A 19,859-nucleotide genomic window follows, 5' to 3' on the forward strand; every position below is an offset into this window, starting at 1 on the left:
TCCTCTTATTTATTACCATGTGCTAGGCAAGCTACCATTTCATACCTTTTCAAATAATTGGAAATAAACATATTATTATTATTATTATTATTATTATTATTATTATTATTATTATTATTATTATGTAATTTAACATATACGGGTCAAGTATATGGGTTTGAGGTGGGTATCGGATATACGGGTTGGGTAAACGGGTTTTCATCTAAAACCATCCCCAGAGTCGAACTCACAAAAAACAAAAACCATCCTCAGACCCGAACCTATAAAAAATTTAAAACTATCCCCATACCTGACTCTATACCCACGAACCCATCCGAATCCAAACAAAAAATATCGAGTTTTGACTTTTCCCATCAAATATGGATTTTTTTACTATCCCTACCCTTATATCGACATACAAAAGCTTTAAAATCTACAAAATGGTTATTAAGTCTTCGTCATATTAAGCACACTATCATGGCATCATCCACAAATATTTGATAAACTTTTGCTTGTGAGACTTTGTTGTATATTATACTATATTTTATTATATTATACAAAAACTACTATATAATACATTTTCTTTTTTATCCCGTTATGTAATAAAACAAAAATTTCACAACAACCGCAAATTTTAAAATTGACTAACGTGGCATCACCACTTCTAACTTTTTTTCTTTTTCTTTTTTTAAAATTTTTTATCTATGGTATGAATTATTTATTTAATATCTAGTCTCATCATGTATAATGTTCAAAAACGATAATAATTCTTATACGGTCATTTAAATTTCTATAATCATTTATTAAACAAACTAACTTCCCGTATTTTAAGAAAAGAAACAGTGTTATACTGTACAACATCATAAAACATATTTGATGGTATATCACCAAAAACCAGCGGTGTACAGATTAATCAAAATACCTTTAGCCCTAAAAAACTTTAATATCTTTCATTTTCTACCTTTTATTTTACATTAATACTCACACCTCTATCGTACTACCACTATTGTTGTTGATGTCGCCACCTGTCATTACCACCACCTCTCCCACTACTCTAATATCATTACAAAATTTCCAAATTATTTGGATAACACACGGGTAGTTTTAATATGATATATTAGCACGCTATTCATTTAGTGCGGCGTTGCTGGCTGTGATGTCAATCTGATGGTGTCAACGACAGTGGTGATAGCGGCCATTGGTGGTGATGATGGTGACGAATAATGGTGATAATTGAAGTAAAAATAATTAATCTAAAAGAGTGGTGGAGATATATTTGTAAATAAAACCTATTATATAATACATTTTTTTTTATCTTGCTATGTAATAAACAAAAATTTCATAACATCCGCAAATTTTAAAATTGTATAACGTGGCATCACCACTTCTATTTTTCTCTTTCAAGGTGTGGAATTGTGGATTACTTATTTAATATATCTATCCTTATTGTTTATAATTATATTAACGATAATAATTTTTACGTCTTCTAAATTTGTCTTAACCAAAATTTACAAATTATTCGCAAAACACACAGGTTAATAAACCTGTTTAATAAGTATACTATATCACGATACTCATTCAATGCGACGACAATAGTGATAACGGTCATTGGTGATGGTGATGATGATAATTGATATAAAGATAATTTATATAAAATGGTGGTGAAAATATATATTTATAGATCAAAAATCTCTTATATAAATAAAACAAGATTCTTATGACATAATTATTTTATAAATAATGCTTACTTATCATTATTACACTTATTTATATCAATTATTTTTTTTTTCTTGATTTATGACATTATCTTATTTAAAAGTTAAATCATATTCTAATTCATCTATGATTTATTTCTTTTTATTCCTAAGTCCAATATAAATTAAAATGTAATTATCTAATTTGTTTTTTTAACGACTATATGTCAATTTTCAATAATAGTATCACAATCTTTTTTCATCATTTAAATAGTATTATCATAATAGATTTTTAAATTATCTGCATATTTGTGGGTTAATAAGCTAACAATATATGTTCGAAATATAATGTATAACATTCCGAGATTATGAGTATGGTTAAACAGTTTCATAGTTTTTAAACATCGACGTAATTTAATATTAAAAAACTTTTATTAATAAGTCCGGGTTGAACCGGGTTAATTAACTAGTTATAAAAAATAAAATTCTTATCGTTATTTTTTCGAACTTTTTAAATTGTCTAATTTCATATTTTCATTACATTAAAAAAAACATAGATTATTTAAATGTAGATTAATTAAAATCTCCTAACAAATGGACAAAAACTTGGATAGTATGAAAATGAATGAAAATATATACACACACAATAATTATTCTCAGTTTCTCACACACACACCCCCACTTATTACAAGTCCACCAGTAGTAGCTGAACAATCAAACATCTCACACAACAAGCAGCCATGGCTGTTGAATTTCTAGAAACTTTGAAAGAATCCATAACCGCTTACACCGGGCTTTCACCTAACGCTTTCTTCACCGTCATCGCCGCCGCTATCGCCGTCTACTATCTCTTCTCCGTTTTATTCGGCGCTGGCCCCAACTACCAACAACACCGTCCTAGATCCTTTGAAGAAGACGTCCAGCCGCTTCCGCCGCCGGTTCAGCTCGGCGAGATTTCCGAGGATGAGTTGAAAGCTTATGACGGCAACGATCCTCAAAAACCGCTTCTTATGGCCATTAAAGGTCAGATCTATGATGTTTCTCAAAGCAGGTATACTTTTTTTTTGACTTTTTTTTCTTTTTGCTTTTGTTTTATTGATTTTTTTTTTTATTTTTTTGGCTTTTATTGGATATTGTATAGTGATACTTTTGATGCCTTTTCTGATTTCAATTTATTTTTTAACTTTTTGGATAAAGTAACCAAAAAAGGTACATGAAATTAGTTTTGTAGTGATTAAATAAAACGTCACATGTCGATTAATGAAATTCTTAATCCGGTTTTAGTTTTATTGTTTGATTGCAGTTCAAAAAAAGTTTATATTGTTTAATTTGTATCTATATATCGATATATATATATATATAAATATATTGGTAAGGTTTGTTCCCATGTTACTTTGTTACTATTGAAGTTATGGTTTAAAACTCGATATTCGTGATTTTTGTATTGGTTTTTTAGGCAATAGACCGTTTTTTCGTTTGTTCAAAATCACTGCTAGAGTTTAGTAGCTATGAAGTTTATATACTCGTTAGGCGGTTCTGATTTTTTGGTTTACTAATTGTTCTAGCTGCTAGCCTGCTACAGATAAAGTTATTGGCTGTCACTATTAGTAGTTGGAGATAATTTTATAGCGTCACGGTTATTACATTAATATGGGAGTTAATTTTCGATTAATTCCTGATGGAGTTAATTTTCGATTAATTTCTGATGTGATAAGGTCAAACTGTTTGGTGAATGATTTTGGCATATTTGTTGTTGTATTGATATGTACCCAGGAATGAATCTTTGGTGTCACCTACCATATATTTTGGATCATACATTTGAACAGACTTTCACCTAACTTGTGTGCATCGTTTTTACGATTTTTTTTAGTTATTCAGTCTGTCTATACTTTATACACTTATTATATGCTATATGGTTATTTAGGCTATTATTTGCATTCTTTGCTAATCATTTCCAACTTAATTTTCAGAAAGGCGCTTATTTGTTATGTAAGCTACCAACATAATATAGATGGATAAGCATGTGCCAAATAAACATTATCTTTAGATTAAAGTGAAGATTAACAACTAGATAAATGATACATCACCTCTGCACCTACTGGCTTTTGTTGTGTTGTTTAATGCATGATTTTAGTAGCTGTGAAGTTTATATACTCGTTTGGTGGTTCTGATTTTTGGTTTACTGATTTTTTTGGCTGCTACTGATCAAGTTATTGGCTGTCACTATTAGTAGTCGGAGATATTTTTTATAGCATCACGGTTATTACTTTTGTGGGAATTATTTTTGATCGTTGTTGAATCTACATTATTTCTGATGTGATAAGGTCAAACTGTTTGGTGAATGATCTTGGCATATATGTTTTTGTATTGATACGTACCCCAGACTGAAGATTAGTTGTCACCTACCATATATTTGGGATCATACATTTAAAAACAGATTTTCACCTAATTTGTGTGTGCAGTGTTTTTACAATTTTTTAGTTTCTCAGTTTGTATATACTTTATGTACATGGTCATTTAGGTTATTATTTTGCCATCTGTTGCTATTCATTTGCAGCTTAAGTATTTTAGCTTTTAAGCATGAACAAACACTTGCTTTGGATCAATGCAAAGATTAGCAATAAATTGAACGATCGAATGTCCATATGCTGGCTTCTGTTTTTGTTTAATGATTTACTAATGGGTATGGATTTCTATTTTTGTCAGGATGTTCTATGGTCCGGGTGGGCCATACGCATTGTTTGCAGGAAAGGATGCAAGCAGAGCACTTGCAAAAATGTCGTTTGAAGAGAAAGATCTGACCGGTGATATCACTGGTCTAGGTGCATTTGAGCTTGATGCATTGCAAGATTGGGAATACAAGTTCATGAGCAAGTATGTCAAGGTTGGAACCATCAAGAAATCTGAAGGTGTGGCCGAGCCATCAACTGCTGCCGAAACCAGTGAGGCAACAGAAGCCAACCATGCTGAGTCAATTGCGGGAGAACCATCTACGGCTGCAGCTGCTGCTCATGTTTCAGAGCCCAAAGAAGCTACAGATGAAAAGGAGGAAGGAACTTCAACCACAACAGAAGTCGTGAAAGATGAGTAGAGTTTTATGATGGCTGAGTAGGGTTTGGGTTGAGTGCCCGTTATTGTTAATTAATATCTTTTGAACAAGTTATACCTTCTATAATTAAGCTTGAGTTAATGACTAAGATAACTGTACTTATGTACCCTAATTTGAATAATGTGGAGTTTATGCATGCCAACTTGTTGATGTCCATTAGATGGTGTGGTGGATAACGGTGGCTGGTTATTTGACCTCTAGAGGTAAACCACATATCCTCAAAAAGGTTCTTGTTGTGAAGAACAAAGTTGGCAGTAGGCACCGAGCCCTGGATTGGGTAAACTTGGCTTTGCCAAGACTGAATTTTGGTAACCAAGCTGTGGTTACCGAACTGGGACTGGCTTCTTGGATAACATGGAAAAGAGCCTAGCCGACAAACTGTCGCACGAAAAGTCTAAAACTAGTCCCATACACAACTGAGAATACCAATTACCATTTGGTTATTAATACACCTTGGGTACCAATAGATCATAAAGCTTGTTGGTAGGAGCCGCCCTTTTTATATGGTCCACAGCGAAGTTCTCAACATAAGATCCTATATCAGCTATGCATCTTCCTTGCAAATAATGCAGGACATCCAGTGAGAATCATACCCTAGGGGGTCTCACATTATATCGCAAGGAAAACAGATATTGGAGAAGCCATAGATTTTAGAAGACATGGGGATTGATTTTGCATAGCAGTCCAACGAAAAGAATTCCTATGCTTTAAGATTTGTTTTAACCTATTTTGTTGTAATTTCACAATATGCTGATAAACATATGGCATTTCCCAATTAAGCGTATAAAAGGACAACACTTAACGGCGAATGACCAAATATGATCAAGTATGTTGCGCAAACATTCACTTCAACTTGAAATGGCCACTACATTTTGCAACGAATATGTGAAATATCACAATTAAGAATATAGTTATAACACTTGCACACAAATAGCCGAATGTGTATGTTCATAAACAAGCCGGAGGTTATTTTGCAATTACACGAAAAACACATATGAGTTCACTACACGATGAGAAAACACTTTAAACTTGTCCAATCGGACTTGAAGTCATTACATTTCAAAAACACCATTCCGCCACCATATATCTTCGTCTTCACCAATGCCAACGTCTTTTTTTCCGATGGGAATTACCTTTGCTGAAAACGAAACCATGTTAGTGACTTAGTGTTAATTTCAATATTTCATCAACATAACTCGAGAAAACATAACAAGAACACTTTTATGTGTGTGTGGGGGGCGATGGGGCATTGGGAGTGAGTGTGGTCACGAGCCCTGTTCAGCATGAAGTGCATCCAGCTAATCCGCATGCGGATGCTGATCACGGTTGAGATAAAAGTAACCTGCAACATGATTTCTTCTTAAATTTAAAAGTAATCGTGAATTGTTCACAGTGCAATATAGAGGTAAAATTGATATATCACAGGCGGGTGGAGACAATGATATGGAACTGATATAGCATCCCAGTTGTCCTTAGCAAACCTAGTGCTCTAAGTAAGTATCTGATTGCGTGAAACAGCCCTAGAACTTAATTCACAAGTATTTAAAAACCAGTAAATACTAAAACCCAAAACACGGTAAGGAGAATCTGAGTTTCTAATTAAAAAACTTATCATAACAGAAAAGGGCTTTTTTTTAATTATATTGCAAAAAACAACACCCTGTCAGATTTTTCATCCATAAAGATAGAACACAGAGCGTATTGAAAAGTCAATTTTAATTTCTTCTATGAAGAATAAATCCATTGTCTAGGTAATCAATCATCATGAATTTGAAGTTCTTGATCACCTACAACCTTTATAAAAATGTTATTCCCTACAAGTCATTACAAATAAACCACTTTGGCACTTCGTGATCTTCTAGCGTCCATGGACCTCTATTCTCTTATTGATCACATCAGCACTTAAATATAAGTCTGATCAAAACCTTCCACAGGGATACAATAACATATAAGTAAATCCTCTAATTAACACACAAGGAATGTCCATCAACTATTGCAAAAGCAACAAGGAATGTCCCACAAAGAACCATAATGAAACTCAAAATTTGGATATTTTTCATATCCACCATCTTCAAAGGCTCTTATCTTCATGCACAAATGACTTACAAAACTGGTGGGAGTCTTTAAAATCATACAAACAATGCAGATTTAAAGAAAAGAAGCTTCAAGTTTACAAAGAACTGTCAAACTTATCATTCAACGCGAAATAACATTTTAGATGAAAAGAGTAAAATATCGATAGAATGTTTTGATTGAACTACTGCTAGACATATAATTTGATTCACCAACTAATTATTTTTACACCAACCATATTTTCAAGTCCCTTGTGCTCTCTAATTCAAATGAACAGCATGTCCAGTCACAAGACAACATCTAAGCCTACTAGTCTACTAAATACGTGTACTTGACTATGAGCTCATCAACATATACGTGTGATATGTTAACAAAATATGAGATTAATCTCAACTAAAACACAAGCAATCGGCTGAGGCATGTCCAGTCATAGTACGTCATCTAGACCTACTAGTCATGATGCTTTATAGATTAATCTCATCAACCATTCGTTCAAACACTTCCATTGCATATAAAACCTCATCAAATCAGACAACTACAAATATATACAAAGAATCTAAAATAACTGTTTCCTTATTGGGCAGAATATGAGATTAACTTTATAGTGAAAATATTTCTGCATTTGCAAAGCGATAAGTTTTAAGCAAGTCTTTAATGATGCGACCATAAATATAACTCAAACAAAACCAAAGTAATTTAATTTACCTTAAAAACAAGCCAGCTCAGATGAAGTAGTATATCAGTTTGTATATGCACGCACGGCTTTTAATGCGATCATCCCTGTGTGATCATATACGTACTATTGGAGGATATATATAGCCATCAGACTTATCAAGCAGAAGTAGCGTTTCCATATACGAACACATAAAGAATGAATCCTCTTCTCCATGAATCCCAAGATTCTCGGCGTATTCATTATTCGGCTCGTAAATTTGAACCTCGGTTGTTTTTTTGTTTTTGCGTATGATTTCCATTATTAGTTCACCAGTCTTCCGGAATCCTAGAATTTGGCGTACTGAGGCATCTTCTACTTTAATGGTGTATAGCTTTGTAAACGATCTACTAACACCTTCTTCCTTCATCATCCAAAGACAATGACGAGCCGATACTTCTTCCTCAAAATGATATGCAAGCAAAACAAGAGACTCCCGTAGCTTAAATATAGACTGAATGTTACAACGAAAGTTTGCTAAACTACCTGTGAGCCTTATCTCTTGAAATTCTTTGGCAGTCAAATCAAATGACATGATCAGAAAACGTGATTGAGGTAGAGCTTCTTCAGTATCAATACCATCTTCAGGAGCAAAAATACCATAAGCAACCCAATAGATAAACCTATCGATAATAACCTATGACCCTCTAAGTCTAGAATTCAGGCCTCGGAGTGGAAGTAACTTTGTAACTTTTTCAATTGTGTATATGCATCAAAAATTTTGAATATTGTATGTGAGTATGTTGCTAAATTGTACGTTTAATGTAAAGATGTATACGTGGCAACCATATGAGCTGCCCACGTAAAACTTTTTTATTGGTCAACGTAAAAATTTTATATTAAGCGTTCAATTTAGCGAGATACTTACATGCAACGTATAAATTTTTGATACTTACATACAATTAAAAAATTTGCAAAGTTACTTCCATTCTATTAAACCCTTTCTAAAAAGCGCTTTGACAAGTACAACCATAACCTATAATATTAATGATGATAACTTGGGAAGTAGTGTGAAGGCGTTACATTTAGTAGCATGAAATAATGCAAGTAACGAAAAAGCTTATCCCATTCTCATCAAAGAAACGAAAAAGCTCATCCGATTTTCATCTAAAATAATTGTTTCTTTTATCTTTTTACCTTAATGAATGAAAAAGTTTATTATTTAATGAGAATAATAAAGATGGTAAGAAACATACCATTTCGTTATCATTTGTAATGTATCATCCAGAAAATATAATATATATATATATAGAGAGAGAGAGAGATAGGAGAGAGATCGGTGATAAAAAGTATTTAACCGCTAACAAAAGCTACCATGAAAAGCTATTGTGTATCAACAAATTGACAACATAAGATAACTGGTGAGTTGACCTCTGTGGACTGTGGGTAAGAATTTTTCTCATGTCTTGTATTCTAATTGGCACGAAGATTTTTGTCATTTTTTTTTTCAATCCTCGCAATTTAAGCCTCAAATGGTATCTAAGAATCCGCTGCTATTGTTTATTTTCATACAATATGTATTTAGAGGGTAATTATGAATGTTTATAAAACTTATATGTTAAACTTATAACTTCTTAATGAATATGTATTTACAATCTTGCAATGCATCAAACTTGCGACAAGGTCAAATTGTTTAGGTTAATGATCTCGGTCAATATGTTTATTATTATATGTACCCAGAATATGAAGCTTAGTTGCTCATTCTGTGTGTTTATACACATAGCATTTGCCGTCCTTTGATATTCATTTCCAACTGAATTATTTTAAAGTGCTCTATCTGCTTTGTAAGCTACCAATAGAATAAACATTTGCCAAATAAACACTGGATTTAGTAAATGTAAAGATTTAACCGTTAACTGAGCACTGGATTTAGCAGCCCAACTAAGTTTTAAAAATTGTTTTCACCTATTCTGTAATATCACAATAGGCTGATAAATATATGGCAGTTCCCAATTAAGGGTATAAAGGGACAACATTAAACGGCAAATAACCAAATGTGATCAAGTATGTTGCACAATCATTCCGTCGACTTGAAATGGCCGCTACCTTTTGCAATAAATATATGACATCTCATAATTAAGGATATAATTATAACACTTGCACATAAATAGTCAAATGTGTTTGTTCATGAACAAGCAGGAGGTTTTTTGCAATTACGCTAACACACAGATGACAAGGAACAAAACTTTAACCTTATCTAACCGTACTTGAAGTCGCCACATATCAAAACCTCCATTCTGCCACCACCTGTCACCATATATCTTCATCTTCACCATTGCCAGTGTCTTTTTTGTCCATGGGAGTTACCTTCACTGAAAACGAAACCATGTTGTTAGTGACTTAGTGTGATGATGTTCAACATTTGATCAACGTAACCATAGAACACATAATGACATTTTTTTGGTATGTCGGTGGGTTGTTGGGGGAGAAGGGGGGGGGGGGGGGGTGTTAACGGGACGTTGGGAGTGGGTGTGGTCACCACCCACTCGCCCTTGTTCAGCTTGAAGTGCATCCAGATAATCAGCATGCGGATGCTCATCAGGGTGAGGGTGGAGGTCAAAGCAACCTGCAATATCTTTTCTTCTTACTTCCAAAATGGTCTTGAACTGTTCGGGGTGCACATTAGAGGTAAAAGTGATATGTCATAGGGGTGAAAACAATGATATGAAACTGCTATAGCTCTCCCGGTTGTCTTTAACAAACCCGGTGCTCTAAGTAAGTATCTGATTGCGTGAAAGAGCCCTGGAATATAATTCACCACAAGTCTTTTAAATCCAGTAAAAACTAAAACCCAAAACACTGTAAGGTGAATACGAGTTTATAATTGCAAAACTTAACTTACTATAACAAAAAAAAAGGGCTTTTTTTTCATTATTTTGCAAAAAAAACAACACCCTATCAGATTTTCGTCCATAATGATAGAATAGGGAACATATTGAAAAGTCAATTCTAATTTCTTCGGTAGAGAATACATACATTGTCTAGGTAATCAATCATCATGGAATTGAAGAATACTCATCTTGAATGTGAAGTTCTTGATCACCACTAACATTTATAAAAAAGTTTTTCCCAACAAGTAATCACAAATAAACCACTTCATGATCTTCTAGCGTAGACCTCTATTCTCTTTATGGTCACAGTCAGGACTTAATCTAGGCCTAATTAAAACCTTCCAAAGGGATACAATAGCATATAAGTATACTCTTTCTGGGAGATGATGGTTATGACAAACATTTGAAAGCGAGCAACATTCATGAAGCTAGGGTTTTCCTATTGGGGCATCCAAGGTAATTGCTTTAGTCATATTTAATGGAAAACAATATAATCGGATGAACCTTGACGCCTTAATCTCCATCTTCAGGGGGCTCCTATTGTCATGCCTAATGAGTTACGACACTGGTTGGAGTCTTCAAAATCAGATAAACAATGCAGAATTAAAAGAAAGAAATCTCAAGTTTACAAAGAACTCTCAAACTTATCATTCAATGCAAACTAACTATTCAATAGAGGAGTATTTACTAGTAGATATCAATAGAATAATGTTTTGATTGAACTACTAACATCATTCAACCGTATTTTCTTGTAAAAACTGAGCAAGTGAATTAGCATTATATTCCATCTTTTAAATAGTGTCATGAGTATATGCGTCTCCATTCCATCAAAAATCAAATCAAATAAATATCAAAAGTGTCCTTTGGGCTCTCTCTATATCAGATGACCGGCATGTCCAGACACAATACGGCATCTAAACATACCAGTCTATAAAATATGTCTACTTGACTACGAACTCATTAACATATATGTGTGATATGTTTTAAAAGTATGAGATTAATCTCCATTAAAACAAAAGCACCGATCTATAGGTCATCCATCTAAATTTTTATAACTGGAACTGCACAAATATGATAAGAAAAAAAAAAGCAATAAGCTGAGACTGAGACATGATGCTTTATACCCCATATATTACTGTGGCCCATCATTAACATTAGGGCACACAATAGTTCTTTCAAACACTTCCATTGCATGTAAACAAAGCATACAAAATTTCATCAAATCTGACAACTACGAGTATATACAAAGAAAGTAAAACTAAAAGTTTCCTTATTGGGCAGAATTAACACAACCATTAACTTTGAAACTTTAGTTTGTGAAAGTAAATAACGAAACACTCCATCTGTCATTTTGGATGTCATATATAATGTAACACCCCACCTTTCTCAAGGAAGAACTAGGAAGTTATGGACCAAACTAACTACTATTATGTTAAATTCAAACCAATATATCTTATTGCAGAATGACGAGCAATAAATGGAAGCGTTTCAAATATCCAATGACGAATAGACTAACAAAATTACTAATATCCAAAATAAAAATCTCCAAAATCCAACGAACAAATAAAACTTAAAAGTAAGAGCTTATGCGCCATCCAGTTCCAATATCTCTCACATCACTTTATCTACTTTTAATATAAAGAATTCATGTACCATCAGTCACCTCTTCCCCATTGTCCCTCTTATCCCCATTCAACCAAATTTATGAATTTACTTTACTCTTGTTTAAGTGATAAACCAACTATATATATTAAGACTAGCATTAACAGTGGTTAATATAAGTTCCGGATCCAAAACTATATATATTAAGAGGGTGTTTGGGATTACGATATAAAGTGATTATTTGATTATTACGTTTGTAAAACGCAAATAATTTAAAAAAAGTGTTTGTGTGAAAAAGTGATTATTTGCTATTAAAACGCAGTTTTAGAGAAGCATGTACGTACATACTTTTTCAAAACGCAGTTTTGAAAACGCATAATCTATTTTGAAAACGCAAAATTTATTTTCTAAACGCAACCCCAAACACCCCTAAGACTAGCATTAACAGTGGTTAACCAACTATATATATTAAAACAACTATAAATATATTTATCTATATCTATATTATTAAAATTTTACTATTTTCTCTAAAACAAATCGGGTGTTATATATAATCTGAAGCATGTTGAATTATTTTAGAATCCAAGCATATTTGCAAAGCAATAAGTTTTAAGCAAGTCTTAAAATGATGCAACTAAAGATATCAGCTAAACAAAACCAAAGTAATTTATTTTACCTTATAAACAAGCCAGGTCTCTCCCTGATGAAGTAGTAGATCATATACCTACTATTGGAAGATATATATAACCATCAGGCTTATCAAGAAGATATAGTGTTTCCATATAGGAACACATAAAGGACGAAAAATCTCTTCCATCAATCTCAAGCTTCTCAACGTATTCATTATTCGGCTCATAAATTTGAACATTGGTTGTTTTTCCGGAATTGTGGAAAGTTTCCATTATTAGATCACCAGTCTTCCTAAATCCTAGGATTTGGCGTATTGAGGCATCTGGTAGGTTAATGGTGTATAGTTTTGTAAACGATCTACTAACACCTTCCTCCTTCATCATCCAAAGACAACGACGACAGGCTGATACTTCTTCCTCAAAATGATATGCAAGCAAAACAAGAGACTCCCGTAGCTTAGATATAGACTGAATGTTACAATGAAATTAAGTTTGTTAAACTACCTGTGAGACTAATCTCTTTAAATTCTTTGACGGTCAAATCAAATGACACGATAAGAAAACGTGATTGAGATGGAACTTCTTGAGCATCAATACAATTTTCAGGATCAAAGATATCATAAGCAACCCAATAGATAAACCTATCGATAGTAACCTGACACCCTCTAAGTCTAATTGATTTACGGGGAAGATTGGTAGATAGAATACTCCAAGTCCCAGAGCTCAAAGTAAAAACTCCAACTTTCCAAGGGACTCTAATGCGATACATATCATTCCTTTTCCTCATATAAGCAACAGAAGTAATCTTGATAATAGTAGGATCAAACGTGACAGGACAAACCCCAAAACCGAAAACATTATCAACGGATTTTCATTTGGCTTATCATACATATATGGGACTCGAATACCAACGGATTTTCTTATAGAAGGATTCCAAAGAACAACCATCTCTGTTCTGCTGGAATGGCCATCTGAGTAAGTACCTCTAAAGCACAGCAAACCGTGAGAGCTACCAACTACATTTGAGGGTACCAGGTTCTTAATAAGGTCAGGAACAGGGGGGATAAATTTATGTTGGACAAAACTATCACCATTATCAACTAAACTTATATATCTTTCCTGACCAGGATAACGAGTTAACCAACTAAGTGTATACCTTAATAAGAAACGATCGGGCTGAGGGTGATTAACACTGTAAGCAATAACAAAATCTGGACTGTCGATCAAACACTTGAATGATTTTGAAACACTTCGAAATTGGATTAAGGGCTTCAAAGGCAGCCTCTTCAACATTTCCGCCTGAATTTCTAAAAGGGATGTATTCTGACATTCTTGATTTTTCTGTTTTTCTTGATTTTATGTTATCTTACTCTGGGAAATAGTAGTGAAACGAGATTTTAGACCCGTGTCCAACACTGGACATTGGACACGGGGTTTACGATATTATCAATATTAAATTTTCATACATTTAAGTCATAAAAGCTTATAATTTTGAAAATATACGGTTTCAAGTATTATACTTTGCAAGTTGTGGTATCATAATCACAGATTTGTTACTTTCATTATTAGCTGAGATATATTGATGTAATTGTTTGCCGTAGTCATCCCATAAAATACATGCTATAATAATTTCTCTATCATAGAATTTTATGAAATCTGTTTTACTTATAATGTGAGGTTATCATAAAAGATAATTAAAATTAAAATATAAACATGTGATCCTGTAGTTGACATTCAACTATATATATCTGATCATTATGCGGTTCTATAACACGAATAGGTTTATTTTCAATCATGTGTTCTATGATAATTACATAACAATTATGATTGTTTTCATATTGTTTGATAACAATTAGTACTCTTGATTTTAGTGACAATCGTAACTTAAAACATTAATACACAAAGCTAATATAAAAAAATGATAAAATTATGTACCTTTTTTATTGAGAAGATTATGTGAAATTTTTTTAATTAATTAAATGATTGTAAATTTTAAAAAATTCTCTTAAGTTGATGGTTAAAAATAAATATAAATTAAGTATTTAGGGCTAAAAAGTGAAAATTAATGATGTAGAAAAAAAAAAGTAAATTAATGAGACTTTTTTTTATAAATTAATATAAATACTAATATAATAATATATTTGGATAATGATTATTATTATGATTTTTTATTTATAGTTTATCTACATAATTACATAAGCGAGAGTTAACTTGATAAAATCGAACGATTTGATTGGTTAATAAGTTATTAGTTCAACTGTTTTATAGTATATATATTAAGATACCATACCATAATGATGAATATCTAGGGTTTTTCATGTGAATAGGATCAGTTAAACTTTTTAATTTAGAAGTTAGAACCCAAAAGGTTATTCGTTTTCTTTTTTCCTTTTTTTCTTTTTTGAGAAAAACGAAAATAAAAAATTGGACCCAACTAGGCTACGCTAATGTGGGTATATTTACGGGGATAACATATGTGCTTCTGGAAGCATATATCATACATGTTTTCTCTCTCATAAATCATTTAAAAAATATTAGGAAGGATGTATAATATACATGCTAGAAGCATATTCATTTTTTACATACTTATATTGGGGTTAACTTTTGATATAATCAAAAGAGAAAAATTTCATCACATCACCCTGTGGTTTGTTATTTTATCATTTTTCGTCCTTGTGTTTTTTTTTTTGAGGTGACTTTTTGTATCAATACATCACCCACCGTCCACACGCCGTTTGTCTCCTTTGGTTACCCCTCATGTGCATACCATGTGGGGGTATTTTCGTATTTTGCCCATTTCTTTTTTTTTATTTATTTATTTTAAAAAAGGATAATTTGAAACCCATTAAACCCAATAAAAACAGATTAAGTGAGGGGGCTCAACAAAATATTCATCAGATCGAAACCCGATAAAATATTGATCCATGATCGCTCACCTTATCACTTAGATCACCCATTAAACCCAATAAAAACAGATCAATTAACTTTAAAACCCAAAAAAAAAAAATCACTGATTTTGATCGCCTTCAAATCAAGTGATCACAAGAATGGGATCAAGAGAGGAAATTTTCTAGATTTGAATACCCAGATGAGAAAACAGCTAATTAAGTAATAATATTTATTTTTCTATTCGTTTGTTGCTAATCTTTTACTAAGTATTTTGTTGTATATGTATATATTTTCTATTGGGAAAATCTTGGAACATGGATGAGAACTACGTATATTCAAAAACCTTATTAGTAAATGTATTATGTGATTTATATTTTTGTTGATATTTTTTTTTGTTTTGTTATTATGTATATCTTATTTTCTTCAAAAATAATATGTTATCGACATTGCCTTTTTGATGAGTTATTATTGTTTTTTATGGGAGGTGTGTTTTTGATTAGTTTAGATGATATGTTATATGGGAGGTGGTGGTGTTAGATCTAGAATATGTTTTCATATATGTATGTTTATGTATATATAGAATATATGTATGTGTATAGCTTATATATACGTATATGTATGTGTGTGATTGATGATGATGAACAATTCAGATTCAATTTGGGTTCTTATTGTTGAAGAATTTTTTTGATCGTTAAACTGGGTTTTGATGATTTGAAATTAGTTTAAGTGTTGTAGATGAAAGAAATAAATAGGTGTAAGAATTTAAGATATCTGGTGGTGGTTGTACTTGAAGAAGAAGATAGAGGTTAAGGAACCGAAATACCCTCATGTGAATTGCATGAAGGGCTTAACGGAAATACATTATCAGACGTTAGAAGGAGGAGTTTTTATTGATACAAAAAGTCACCTTAAGGTGATCTAATAATAAAAAGAAAAACACAAGGATGAAAAAAGATAAAATGACAAACCACATAGTGATGTAATAAAATTTTCTCAAATCAAAATGTATAATGTAACAACCGTCCCAGAAATGTTCTAGTTAAGTTCCTAAAAACATACATATGCCATTAAATCGGTCAGACAGTCTAATTTATATGAGTTATAGACGTACTTTAGATGTTCATTATGTGCTTATATGAACTTCAAATTGATCTAAATATTAATATTGTACGACGAGTTCGTGGTTACGTGCAATAATATAATAAGTTCGGTTCGTAAATGTTAAAAGTTCCTAAAAGAGTTCAGCCTAAATTAATTGCAAAGTGGTCCTTGTAGTTGTGAAATTTCATTTTTATGGTAAGGTATAAATAGAAAGTGTAAAACCCTAAAAGTTTACTATTCATCATCTTCTACCTCTCTTCACACACTCCCCACACCTTAAAACACACACTAAATTCATCTCCTGATTTTGGTTGGTTTGGGTGAAATCATTGATATCATTAGCTTCCTTGTAATCATCAAAACGTGTTTCTGTAATCGGTTTTGAGGTAACAACAACAAATCTTATGTTTTTGATGAAATTAAAAATAAACTTTTAGACTTGTGTTCTTGATGATTTGGTCGATTTTGATGTCAAAAACGTGTTAAAGATTAATGGCTTTATGTTTAAATAAGTCTAGTAACTGTTTTGTGATCAAATTTGGGTCGTAACATGTCTTGATCTTCAAAACCCGTGATTTTGTTAAGTTCAATCTTATGATTCGTATGCCTGCATCATCAAACGAAATTATCATGCTCAAAACGAAATTAGCTTAAGTTTAGATCCACACCATGCGAAATTAACAAATAACTTCGTTCAATATTGAGCCCAAACGAACTTAATGATCGTTTCCCATTGTAACGAATTTATAAGCCCTTTTTCCCTCACCCGAAGTTCAGTCTAAGTATCTTCCAACGAAAATAATGTTCGTTTCTCTCCAAACGAATTTTAAATTCGTTTTCATAAATGAAATTTCAAATGTTACTGTCATTAAACGAACTTAATAATGCTTGCGAATTTAGGGGCCATTTTCGTACCCGTTCAGATCATACGAAAATAAAAGACAAATTCGTTTAAGGGGTCCATGCGAAAATAAAGTCAACTTCGTCTAACAGTTCATGCGAATTTAATGGTTAAATTCGTAAGGTTCAGTCAAACGAATTTAAGGTCTAAATTCGTTCAGCTCGGTTCAAACAGACTTAAGGCTCACCTTCGTTCAGTTCATGTACGTAAAGTCCAGTTAAAACTATTTTGAGTCAAAACGTTCAAAGGACCAAATCATCAGTTCATCAAGGACATTTGTGATTTGAATAATCACTTAGACTAATATATGTACTTCTATATGGTTATTATGTGCATAGGAGTTCGGCAAGGCGTAATTGGATCTCGATAGATATACTTATCTATCTTTGTACTTGTTCACTGTACTAGTTCTCTATATTGTACCAGATCACTGTGAGTTCACTTATTCCCCCTTCGTACATTTTAAAAGTTCTTTATCGGGGACTGAAAAGCATGAAAACTATTTTGTACTTATATATATATACAGACTTATATATATATATGATCTTGACTGTTCTACGTACTATTTTGAGACAGACAGACTACTTATGTACAGATTATTTTCAGACAGACTATTTATGTTATGATACTTATTTTCTAAATGTGTGTTCTAGATCTTGAATGGGCAGGATCTTGAATACATTCTTGTATGTACTTATTGTCTATGTACGAGACCTATGATTTACTGCTATCAATTCATCTCCCACCTGTTCTGGGAATGGACCGTAGGTATTATGGACAGCGCTGTTAGGATAGGCCCATCCTCATTCTCCACAGTTCAGGAGAATGCATATTACCTAGACTTATTGATCACCTGTTCTGATCACATGTTCTGGTCACCGGTTCTGACCTAGTTCATACTTATAGACTATCTGAGTACATGAGTTCCCTGATTTATCATAGCTCGTTATGGCCAAGCGGATTAACAGTAATAATAGACATACATATTAAGTACATTACAGATTCTAAACTATTGTTATTACAGCAAGGTACATTTGACAGCCGTACAGACTGTATGACTTGACTTTTATACATACCAGTACTATGTATATTTATAAAGTACTTTATGTGAATCTCACCAACTACTTTCGGAGTTGATCTTTGAACTTACATGCTTTTCAGGCTAGGTACTAGACCTTTAGCATAAGAGTCTTCCGTTCTAAGCTCATCCTTTTGGTGACGGTTCGTGCATACAAGTCCTGGAGCTACGAAGGCCTTATTGCTATTCCAGTTCAAGTACTGTTCTATGAGACAATTGTTCTGTCCCATGAATTTGACTATTCTGATTCAGTTATATTCTGTAATAACATTTGTACTTCTGATCTAGACTTAATTATGATTTGTAATGACTTTGTTCTCTTGATCTTTAATTAATCTTAATGGCTGTGTTGAACTTGTACTGTGTGCATTTGTACTTGTCTGTGCATCCCGTATATTCCGCTCTAGCGGGGTGTTACATGTAACTTTTATAGTTGTCACGTTAACAACAGCTTATAAGATTTTCTATTAATACAAAAATGATGACAATGACAATGACCTTAAGTTATCTAGTAGCATCAGATAGTGTAAGAAAAGGAAATTTTATATCATTGTTTGTTTAACATTAGTAAATGGAAATTGGAGAAGTTTATTCCTCCTTCCATAACTAGTTGACTATTAGTGATGTATAGATAGTTTAAAGAAGACACCACTCTCAAATCATTTGTAACATGTAATTTTAGGTAGGAAAATACTAGACTCACAAATTAAATACAAATAAAACTTTAAAAACATATGTGACATGTGATATGAACTAATGAACAAAGAAAAAAAAAAGTGATAAAAAATAAAATGATTTGATTGGTTTTGTAAACTCTTGTTTGTATGTAGTTTGTAAATCTAGTATCTATCTTTTAAATAACGCCTAATAGAATTACCGAATGTAACAAGTAAAAAATATTTACTTCCATTACATTGTATAATAATAATAATTTTCAAAAAGTAAGAAAATTAAATGACGTATGTCCAAAATAACGGTATATATTATCAACCTAAGAGCCCATTTACATATTAATATTTGTGTAGTTAAGGTAATACTATATTTAGTATCTATCAATATATATATAACAAGGTCTTAAATTCTTTTATGGAGAAACAAGAACCGTTAGATGAGTTCAAACTTTTAATTACAACCCTTAGATCTAAATAATAGTACCATTACCAAATTTAATATTAGGTAAACACAACATTAGTCCATTTACTTTGGATAATTTACACTTTTTTGTTTTCCATCACTAATTTACAGTTTCCACCATTAATAT

At 32.3% G+C, this 19,859-nt stretch overlaps 1 protein-coding gene across 1 annotated transcript; it reads left to right on the forward strand.

Annotated features, from left to right (window-relative positions):
- The first annotated feature begins 2,318 nt into the window (after window positions 1-2,318).
- On the forward strand, window positions 2,319-4,918 carry LOC122585093 (membrane steroid-binding protein 2-like). The gene is made up of 2 exons (XM_043757188.1): window positions 2,319-2,724; window positions 4,380-4,918. Exons 1-2 carry the CDS (start codon window positions 2,414-2,416, stop codon window positions 4,762-4,764), a joined length of 696 nt encoding a protein of 231 aa, XP_043613123.1. The 5' UTR covers window positions 2,319-2,413; the 3' UTR covers window positions 4,765-4,918.
- The last annotated feature ends 14,941 nt before the right edge of the window (window positions 4,919-19,859 follow it).

Source organism: Erigeron canadensis, chromosome 1 (genome assembly GCF_010389155.1).
Source record: "Erigeron canadensis isolate Cc75 chromosome 1, C_canadensis_v1, whole genome shotgun sequence".
NCBI classification, from domain to species: domain Eukaryota; kingdom Viridiplantae; phylum Streptophyta; class Magnoliopsida; order Asterales; family Asteraceae; genus Erigeron; species Erigeron canadensis.

Excerpts from the sequence above, each read along its gene's own strand:
- LOC122585093 (XM_043757188.1), top strand. The coding sequence starts at position 2,414 with ATGGCTGTTGAATTTCTAGAAACTTTGAAAGAATCCATAACCGCTTAC. Across the intron at positions 2,725-4,379 it reads TATGATGTTTCTCAAAGCAG|GATGTTCTATGGTCCGGGTG; the intron begins GTATACTTTTTT and ends TATTTTTGTCAG.